We start from the raw sequence: 10,294 nt of genomic DNA on the forward strand, positions 1-10,294 counted from the left end.
CTCAGGATGGGAGGCTGGCCTAAAAGCAATGTCTTTGCCTGCAGAATTGCTTCTACCGAAAGCAAAGACTATTTTGCAAACATCCGTTTTGAGACACTGCTTTTTCTCCCTCTCTCAGCACTGTAGCTCCATCCAAGTTTTCCCCACTTACTTTCATTGCCTGGCCTGTGCACTGTGCTGAGCTCATTAAGATTCCTTTCCAGTGGAGCAGGACGGCATAAAAGGTCCTCCCATGTCCCAGTTTATTTAGTGCTCAGTCAGAAAATGAGAATCTATCAGCCAGCTTCATGTCATATTTGGTTATTTTTAACACCTGCTGTTCTCACAAAGCTATTAAGCCCTCCCTGGAGACTTGACTCAAAGATGTGAAACTCTGCAGCACAGAAAAACAAGTGCATTCAGGGAGGAGAAAAAGACCCCCCCACACACTGAGTCGTAAACACTGAAGTCCATCACGGCCTGCCTTTCCTAACACAGCTGTTCAAGCTTCTGCATCTCGGGGCAATCCGAATGATCTGAAAGAGAAAATCTTTACCAGTGCCACATCTTGAGTGAATGACTTTCTTTCTCTTGTCTCATTCACCCTCTCAGCGTGCCTATACAGACAAGGTATCGTATTTCTAAGTTCTTTTGTCGTTGTTCCTGGGTTTGCTGTGTTTAAGGTGCTCTCTTGTCTCGTGTTTCTCAGTAATCTGTCTGTCTGTGTGTCTGTTATGTCTCTGCTGGGCTTTTATTTATGTTGTTTTCTAACTGAACTGTTTCTAAAGCAGCACTTTTACTCAGACTTTTTATGTCGCCATCACACCACTGAGCTGATGTAAACTGAGATTGTTATCAAGATATTTCTAGTAAGAGGCCCGTGTTATTATTACTGTTATAATTATTACCTTTTAAAGGGCCCATCAATGCACCCCCACCATTCTCAGAGAGAAAACAAGGTCCCTAGATCTTTTTAATTACTTTGATCTTTGATGTACTTATTTAACTTATTTTTATATCCCAACATGAAGGTAACCAAAGTCTCCACACTGTCAGGAACAACATTCTGGGGAGAGAATCCTAAACACTATTTATTTGTTTATTTACTATTTTGTTGGCCTAAAAGTAGTCAGATATAAAAATTTGGGTCTAAAAATAATGGACCACCTTAAGAAACACATTTTTTAATTGCAGATTGTGATTGCAGGTTGCTAAACATAAAAATCGACTAAATGAATGAATATAATACAAAGGACCTGACCTCAGTTTTCAAGGTTTTCCGCTTTGTGTTGCTTTTAGGCGAGCAATGTAGAATCCACATGGGTTCAAACACGGAGACAGACTCATTAGTTGGAGGCAGAATCAGTCTAATGATTCAGTCTTTATCTCCACACACTCCCACACCTGATTGCTGTGCTGTAACTCTTAGACAGGAGCGTGCTACCAAATCGCCTTCTGCTATTTATAGACAGCACTGTGCATACCCATCCAGCTTCATATTTTTGTCTCACACCAGTATGTATCCAGCTGGCGGGATAGCTGCAAGCATATACACCAACAGGCTGCGGGCAGAGGGCATGGGCTCCAAGGAGAACGCCGTGCTCTTCTCCAACCAGGACTATGAGGCACTGAAGCAGCAATGTGTGGAGTCGGGCTGCCTGTTTGAAGACCCCTATTTCCCCGCTGAGCCTCCATCCCTGGGCTTCAAGGAGCTCGCCCCCTATTCCTCCAAAACTAGAGATGTTGAGTGGATGAGGCCCACGGTGAGGGGAACTTAATTATGAGCATATTCAGAAATGAATTAATGACTTATGACTAATGAATAAAACTGAATAAAAGATGTTTTTAAGACAGATTCCAGACCTAAAGCCGGTCATTAAGTAATTAAGAAATACACCACTCACGATTCCTTGGGTTGCCTCTCACATAATATTTCACAACAAGCATGTAGTTTTGACTCCTGCTGATGAGGACTGAAACTCAACAGAGAAACATATAAACAAACATATCAGTAACACTGTCTAAGTCCGTGTCTGCAAACTCAGACAGAATAGGACAAGCTCGGACAGGAACCTCTGAGACCACTGCAGCTGTTGGCATCGCATGGCATTCTCTGACCGCTCCCTCGCTCTCACATTTGTTTACAGTTCGTCATTTAGACACAGGAAGTTGATACGCAGATGCAAGACTAGCAATGGTTTGAGAGAGTTCTTGCCTTGAAGTAGATTGAAAGTGTGTTGCCTGGTCTGAATTCTGAAAATTTGATTGTGTAGGAACTGACAGATGACCCTCAGTTCATTGTGGGTGGTGCCACCAGAACAGACATCTGTCAGGGAGCGCTGGGTGAGCCCTTGTTGTTATTGTTAATCTTGAGTCTGTCCTGGAATAATAGAAGACAGAATTAGGTAAAGGTTGCTAAAGGCTACTTTTTTTACTTCTAGGTGACTGCTGGCTCTTAGCAGCCATCGCATCTCTCACCCTGAATGAGAGGCTTCTTCATCGGGTTGTCCCACATGGACAGTCCTTCCAAGATGACTATGCTGGAATCTTCCACTTTCAGGTATTTTAAAATCATCTTCTTCTATTTTCCCTTTCTAACAAGTGTAAGGCAAGCAGTTTAGGTAGATGGGTTCTTGATTATTGCTCTGTGTTGCAGTTCTGGCAGTTCGGCGAATGGGTAGACGTTGTGATAGATGACAGATTGCCTGTCAAAGACGGGGAGCTGATGTTTGTCCACTCTGCTGAGGGCAATGAATTCTGGAGTGCACTCCTGGAGAAGGCTTACGCCAAGTAGGTTCTGAAAGACCCTGCCCAATGGCTAAATTATTCATTATGGTTTCGTTTAGCGGGAAGTTGTACATCACATTCTGAAGTGCTGCCCTTGATGGCTGTCCATCTGAAATGGGTTTTTCTGTACATGGTATCAGGCTGAATGGCTCCTATGAGGCTCTGTCCGGGGGAAGCACCACAGAAGGGTTTGAGGACTTCACAGGCGGTGTGTCCGAGATGTACGAGCTCCGCAGCGCTCCCAGAGATCTGCACAAAATAATTGGCAAAGCTCTGGAGAGAGGCTCTCTGCTGGGCTGCTCCATTGATGTAAGCGAACACAGTGGCACACCGCCAAGACATGCAGATCAATGTTGCACCATTTTGAGAAAGCTAATAACATTGAAAGCACTTTGGTTTATTTCTGTGCGAGACATTTCATACTCCAATGCAGTAATCGCATTTTCAAATTAATACAGATCACCAGTGCCTTTGACATGGAGGCTGTTACCTTCAAGAAGCTCGTGAAGGGCCACGCCTACTCCGTCACCGGACTGAAGGAGGTCTGTCTGTGTGCTGTCTTTAAGGGGTTACCATTCTGAATAATATGAAGGGTTCTAATTTGCCAATAACTCCATTGTGTTATATAGGTTAATTATCGTGGCAACATGGAACGCCTCATCCGAGTACGTAACCCGTGGGGCCAGGTGGAGTGGACGGGTGCCTGGAGTGACAAGTGAGTGCAGCAAAGCATCATAAATGTCTCTGTGTACTAGAGAAGTTTCCATCCCTAGTTTTGTTCATTTAATATCTTCTTTCATGAGTATCTCATGCTGAGGGTTTACTCTCCACCTGTCTTGTCGTGTGTAGTTCCCCCGAATGGGATGAGATTGACCCTTCTGAACGAGAAGACCTGCATCTTCAGATGGAAGACGGGGAGTTTTGGTAAGAGGTCATAGATGCTCTAATACTGTACTTTATGTACTGTGGGTATTTTACAGAAATGGTTTGACACTTCGGGAAATTTGCATAATCACTTTCGAGAGGTAGATGAGAAGATTGATAGATTTCCTTTTCTCAGTCTTGTGTCTGTCTGATTAATATTAGGGAAATTCTGCCAATTTTACACATCAGTTAATATACATCTGTTTACAGGTCTTGGGGAGTTCTATTCCAGGTGTGAAAAGAGGTGTATAAGCCTGATATCTGATAAACTGCATCAAGTGATGTCACTTGTGCAGCGTCAGTTGCATTGTGGGCAATGTAGGAATAAGATTTAACAAGGAAGAAGAATGCATGGAATAAAAAAGATACTATATGTAAATGTATGTAAAGAAATCTGACTACCAGTAACTCTGAAGCATACAATTGTGAGCATATATCTACATTGCTTTTTAAATTTGTTCAAATACAGAAATGTAAACATATCAAGTTCTGTCTTGTGGGGTTTATATGGATTAAACAAAGGAAATGTACATAATTTGTCAGTTAATGAGGTGCTGGTAGGTGGATTTTGTTACCTTACAGAGCTGGGCTCGCTGTTTCCCCCCTGTTTCTAGTCTTTATTTTAAGTTAAACCAACCAGCTGCTGGCTCTAGCAGCTGGCTGGTTTACCATACAAGCTATGATCTTGTCATCTAACTCTATACTCGAAAGTAAATGAAAGTATTTCCCAAAATGGCAAACTTATCTTTTTAAAAAGTTGCATTCGGGTTCCTGCCCTAAAACTTAACTTTTATCTTCCAGGTTGTCCTTCAGTGAGTTCAAGAGGCAGTTTTCTCGGCTAGAGATCTGTAACTTGACTCCTGACGTTCTGAGTGAGGACAGTCTCAGCCACTGGAACACCATGAAATTCTACGGCACGTGGAGAAAAGGCAGCACCGCTGGAGGCTGCAGGAACCATCCCAGTGAGTCCCAACCGCATGGTCACAGGAGAGATACCTTTCATGCATGAGTGTAGACACTGACATAGTTAATATTACCAATGATCACGTCTCTGTTAGAGCTCAGACAGGTCCTGTAATGGGACTGTGACTAATTAAACAGGCTAACACAAATGCACCATCTGTGTAGACACGTTTTGGATCAACCCTCAGTACAAGATCACATTGCTGGAGGAGGATGATGATCCAGATGATGATGAGGTGGCGTGCAGCTTTTTAGTAGCCCTCATGCAGAAGGACCGCCGCAGATATCGGCGCCATGGTCAGGACATGCACACCATTGGCTTTGCTGTCTATGAGGTGAGAACAGAGTATTGTCCATTTGCCCTTCTCAGCGTTTATTCACATATTTACATGACCTTATTTTGAAAGATTTTGCTTCAGCTCATTTTTGTTCATTTTTTCCTTTATCTTCTTTATATACAGATTCCAGAAGAGGTAGGCAGAACGTCAATCACTACCACTGTTTATTTAACCAAAATGTTTGATTATAACATACTGTACTGGTGTTCCATATAGCCATTGGTTAAATATATATGATTCCAATTAAATTAACCTAAAAGCATGCAAATGCATCTGAACCCATGTATTGTTTCCTACTGCCCTCAGTACAGAGGCTGCCAGAATGTCCATTTGAAGAAAAACTTCTTCCTGAGCAATTCATCATGTGCCCGCTCGGAGACCTTCATTAACCTGCGAGAGGTGAGCACACGGCTTCGTCTGCCTCCTGGAGAGTACCTCATCGTCCCCTCCACCTTTGAGCCCAACAAGGAGGCTGACTTTGTCCTCAGAGTCTTCACTGAGAAGCAGTCAGAAACAGAGTATGTCTCTTTTGCAATGCGATTTTAATGCCAGTCTAAAGACTACAAAGTGTAGAAATTGAAATCTCGTGCTAATGTATTTTTGTCCATTGCAGAGAACTGGATGATGAAATCTCTGCAGATTTAGAAGATGAGGTACGTATCAGTGATTAACAGGAAAAATTACATGTTATATGAATAGCAGGAAATAACTTGTATCCCAATTATAAACCAGAACCTTAAAATTTGTGGTTTCCTTTAGGATGAAGTAACTGAAGACGACATTGATGACTCTTTCAAGTCCATGTTCGCTCAGCTAGCAGGAGACGTAAGATCTGTCTTCTGTTTGGAATCCTTCTTTGGATTTGTACTTGCTAACATCATAGAATAATACTGGCAGTGGTAATATTGTGGTATTTTAGACAATACCTAGAAGATCCAAAATTATATCGTCTTTATTATGGTGAAGAAAATAAAGTTACTAAAAACTTTAAAGTTCCCTTTTCTTGTCCTCTGGGCTTTTCCAGGACATGGAGATTTCTATTCATGAACTTAGGACCATCCTAAACAGAGTCATCACCCGGCGTAAGTTTTCGCATTGGAGATACATTTTCCCATTACTGTATCAGATTCCATTATAGAGTGGACAGCATCCATTTCCTGGACTGCATCTCTTCTGCCTCTGTGTAACTGTGTCAGACTGTTTCAGATGAGTGTTTTTTGCTATTTCAGACAAAGATCTTCAGACTGACGGCTTCAGTATGGAATCATGTAGGACCATGGTCAACCTGATGGATGTATCCTCTTGAGTTATCAAGCATAAATGGATCAAAAATGATTTGATATTGTTAGAAATATATAAAAATAGTAATTGTATGTGTATAGTTTTACTCCTTAACACAGTGTTTTACCAGAAAGATGGAAGTGCCCGTTTGGGGCTGGTGGAGTTTCAGCTCCTCTGGAACAAGATCCGAAAATGGCTGGTAAGAAGAATGACATTTTGCACACTTAGATTCTCTGTATTTCTATTTACATTTCTGTCTCTGTCTCTCAGGTCATCTATAGACAGTTTGACCTCGACAAGTCGGGGGCCATGAGCTCATATGAGATGCGTCTTGCCGTGGAGGCAGCAGGTGCAATGCTCTTGATGATCATTTCCAACAAATGTTTACAGTACACACACTCACAGATGAGACATGTGACCCTTTCTTTTATTTTGACTGTCTTCCTGTGTAGGTTTTAAGCTGAATAACAAACTGAACCAGATTTTGGTAGCCCGGTATGCAGAGAATGAGATGATTGACTTTGACAACTTCATCTGCTGCTTGGTCAAGCTTGAAGCCATGTTTAGTGAGTTCTGCTGTATGTTTGCACACTATTAAGTAATAATACAGTGAGAGTTTCAACACCACTGTGAAAACTTTGAATTTTTTTTAACAGGGTATTTCCGGCAGTTTGACAAGGAGGGATCAGGAGAGGCCGAGATGAATATCACAGAGGTGAGTTCTGATGGAAAAGAAAATCTCAGTACGTTTTTTCATTTATCTTCATCTAATCTTTATTTCTCATGTTGCTAGTGGCTTTACCTGACAATGTGTGGTTGAAGAGGACCGTCTTCACTCAAGGAGGGTACAGTGCGTGCAGCCTGCCATGAACCTGTAGCCCTGAAGACCCGTCAGCCTCAGTTGACCCGTTGATCTTATAACACATCCCACCTCAACGTAGCTAAAGCAAAAGAGCTGTGTATCGGAAAACCAAAGTCCAGCCAAGCTAAGTGTCTCCAGGCCGAATTTGCTGTGCAGCTATGCAAACCTACAGTATGAAGCAGTCACTGGGCCACACGCCATCTCTGCAAAAACAGCATGAGTCCACGCATGACAAACATCATCAACTGTAATGTGCATTGTAAGTTTATTTTTAGCTTTGATGTCTGTATGAATGTCAGCCGATTAACAGTAATTTCAGTTATTTTCGAAATCTCATTAACACCTCATAACACAAAACATCAAAGAAATCTGAAGACGTCTGTTACTGTGGTATTTCAGAGGGTGAAGTCTAATGGTTTCTCTTGATCATTCTGCACTCGTGTGTCCAGATTTTAGACCATAAAGATTTTTAACAGGAAGTAATTGCTTAATTGTTGAGTTGGTAGTTTCATTCGTGTACCTGTAGGTGGCAGCACAGACCTGCTCTAATGTCAGTGGGTTTTTTTTTAATTATTTTTGGGCATTTGATACTGAAGTTTAGCTTGTTTATATAATACAATAAATTCTTCTGTTAAAGTTGAAGTCAAGCAGCTGACCCTTGTTTAGTTTTACTTGATTTGTTTTTATTTTGCACTGAGATTTTAATCCAAGGAAGCTGCTACTAAAGTCACCTCAGCTTAGTAAGAAATACTACGTATACTAATATAATACTAATATTTAAGTCCACTCAAGTGACATTTACAGGGATCACACTAATGCCTTATTCATTACACCATGATGTTAGAAACATCTACTGAAAACATGCTAGTTGTGTTGTGAATGTATGTTGTGCCTTCAATAAATATTTCCTTCATGCTCTCTCAATCTGTTCATTGCATTCATGACAGCATGAATTTGACCCACATTTGGCTGCTCAAACTGCACCACATACGCATTCGAGGTGAAGGTTATGTTTATTGTAAGCATACAGAGGCCTCAGTAAAATGTCAAACATGTTGGCAACCACTTGAGTCTATTACAAACATTCTGAGGCAACGGAATGCTGTATAGAGACAATAATTGTGACAGGAGGTTTGTTCCTTTTAAGGTTTACTGAAGACAAGAACATAAACACATAAAATGTTTATACATGCCCAGCAGATGTGAAATGTACAGTATGTGTGTGTATATATATCTCAAATAACACTTGATGATGTTATTAAACAAATGAATGAGCAATTGCCAGAACTTTAGAGTAATCTCCCTCCATTTTGCGTAGGTGTGTTGGTAAAGGGACCTTGATCCTGGTTCCTGTAGGGTTCCCATTTTCCTCAATCAGGACAACATTGTTCGAATCAAAGCGTGGAGTCATGCGTCCTCCTGGCATTTTGTGTCCGACGATTACTGCTTTCTTCTTCTGTCCTTTGATGGCAAGCAAGACTCTGTCACCAACTTTTCCTATGCCGTTCTTGGTGTAGACATGGATCACTCTTGGCGCACGGTGATACGGTGTATTTCCAAGAGAGCTATTGTCCACTACATGCACTCTTGTCATTTTTTGAATGGCTGCTGCAACAGTAGACACACTGACAAGACAAAAGGAAATTGGTCATCTTCAACTGAGTCCTGTTGGGGCACTACCCCTGAGTCAGCAGTCATGCAAGAAATTTACTTTTGTGTGGGAAAGTTTAGAGCAAAAAGTCAACTAAAAAACCTAAAAATTACAACAGCATCCGTAGTGACTTCACTGGCATTGAGGAGCATTAACTAACCTAGTTTTGGGTTAAGGGACATATTCATATAGAAGGAAAATGTCAAACAAAGTTTTAAGCCACCAAAGTTGCTATTTGAATATCAATATACAAATCCAAGCACCAATGACTACATACAGTCACAACGAAAGGTGTCACCTGGTGACAACATCACATGTTTTGCAAAGGCAAATTTTCCCTTTAACAAATTTCTACAATAAAAAACACAGGTAGCCATCTGCACATTATAAATGCAAATTTGGGTTAATAATGTCACTGAATGAAGCTGTGTAATTACAGCAGCAGAGACTATTAGCTCTAGTTTTAAGGTGAACCTCCACATGATAAACTCTGATTTAATGTGACCACGGAGAAAACAGCCTTCAAGTGTCAAAATTCCGCTCTTACATGATTATACCCAGTGAAGGTCAAACATTACCATAAACAAACAACATGTGGAGGGGGGTTGTAATAAATGAGTAAGGTACACTGAAGCATGTCACTTCATTTTTAATGACTGCGCCCTTCAATAGCTTCTATTGATCTTAATTGGATTAATAACTTCAAATAAATGAGACAAAGTACCCAGAGCACACGTTTGCCCAGTTTTAACGGTCATAATACTGGGCTCTACACTTTTACTGACAGTAAAATATCTTACCTAAAAGTCCTCTGATGGATTATGGACGATGTCTCTACGAAAAGCCCAGTCAAGGATCTTGAAAGCAGGGGGAGAGCCATAACTACTGCGAATACTGTGTCAGCTAGAAAGAGAAATTACACATGGTTAGCAACTAATAAGCTAAAGTGTTTGCTAAGGATATCGCTAGCATATGCTAATGATCACACGACAGGCGAACGAGTCCTAAAACAGAGCATAATCATTTTGGTTTATCTCTACCCCGATAAATAACGCAAATACAAGAATGACTGTATTAGAAAGAGCCAAAATTTGAGTTTAAAAGGTCTTTCTTGGTAACGTTACCCTTCTATCACGCTCCATGCCAATGTCAAAAATAAACGTCAACAACATGCGACCAACCGCCTTTAGCCAAGCTGTTTGATAAACACGACATGCTTCAGCATATAAGAAACACATATTCATTGCTCCAAATAACATGCGCTTTGAGATGATAATTAGTGTTAAATGTCAGCGGTCGTGCTAGTTCAAGCTATAATACCTTAAAAATCCGCAGAAGTGGCTACCGGCCACAGCTAGCTTGTTTGTTACTTTTTACGTCATACAAACGCGCCAAGGACAGCACAGAAATAGAAGAGTGTAGAAGCTACACAACAAAGACGCCGCAGAGATTTAGCGAACTTGGCGTGTCGTTCTTCTATATGATCTACGTCAATACACGTCACGCTCT

At 41.2% G+C, this 10,294-nt stretch overlaps 2 protein-coding genes across 4 annotated transcripts; one reads left to right on the forward strand and one right to left on the reverse strand.

Annotated features, from left to right (window-relative positions):
- The first annotated feature begins 1,082 nt into the window (after positions 1 to 1,082).
- On the forward strand, positions 1,083 to 8,052 carry LOC143327914 (calpain-1 catalytic subunit-like). The gene is made up of 20 exons (XM_076742563.1): positions 1,083 to 1,742; positions 2,253 to 2,322; positions 2,421 to 2,539; positions 2,636 to 2,769; positions 2,907 to 3,075; positions 3,225 to 3,308; positions 3,396 to 3,481; positions 3,616 to 3,690; positions 4,492 to 4,652; positions 4,819 to 5,024; positions 5,298 to 5,509; positions 5,605 to 5,644; positions 5,751 to 5,816; positions 6,016 to 6,073; positions 6,221 to 6,285; positions 6,403 to 6,471; positions 6,543 to 6,621; positions 6,725 to 6,838; positions 6,929 to 6,987; positions 7,066 to 8,052. Exons 1-20 carry the CDS (start codon positions 1,212 to 1,214, stop codon positions 7,090 to 7,092), a joined length of 2,424 nt encoding a protein of 807 aa, XP_076598678.1. The 5' UTR covers positions 1,083 to 1,211; the 3' UTR covers positions 7,093 to 8,052.
- A 76-nt stretch (positions 8,053 to 8,128) lies between these two features.
- Positions 8,129 to 10,178, reverse strand: mrpl14 (mitochondrial ribosomal protein L14). 3 transcript variants are annotated; one of them, XM_076742562.1, is made up of 3 exons: positions 10,106 to 10,178; positions 9,586 to 9,688; positions 8,129 to 8,759 (listed from the first exon to the last, which is right to left on the reverse strand). In XM_076742562.1, exons 2-3 carry the CDS (start codon positions 9,663 to 9,665, stop codon positions 8,393 to 8,395), a joined length of 447 nt encoding a protein of 148 aa, XP_076598677.1. In that variant the 5' UTR covers positions 9,666 to 9,688; positions 10,106 to 10,178; the 3' UTR covers positions 8,129 to 8,392. The 3 variants fall into 3 exon arrangements, with proteins under 3 accessions (XP_076598677.1, XP_076598676.1, XP_076598675.1); XM_076742561.1 differs by lacking the exon at positions 10,106 to 10,178 and adding an exon at positions 9,910 to 10,019; XM_076742560.1 differs by lacking the exon at positions 10,106 to 10,178 and having other exon boundaries at positions 9,586 to 9,791.
- Positions 10,179 to 10,294: the final 116 nt, after the last annotated feature.

Source organism: Chaetodon auriga, chromosome 11, assembly GCF_051107435.1.
Source record: "Chaetodon auriga isolate fChaAug3 chromosome 11, fChaAug3.hap1, whole genome shotgun sequence".
Classification (NCBI taxonomy): domain Eukaryota; kingdom Metazoa; phylum Chordata; class Actinopteri; order Chaetodontiformes; family Chaetodontidae; genus Chaetodon; species Chaetodon auriga.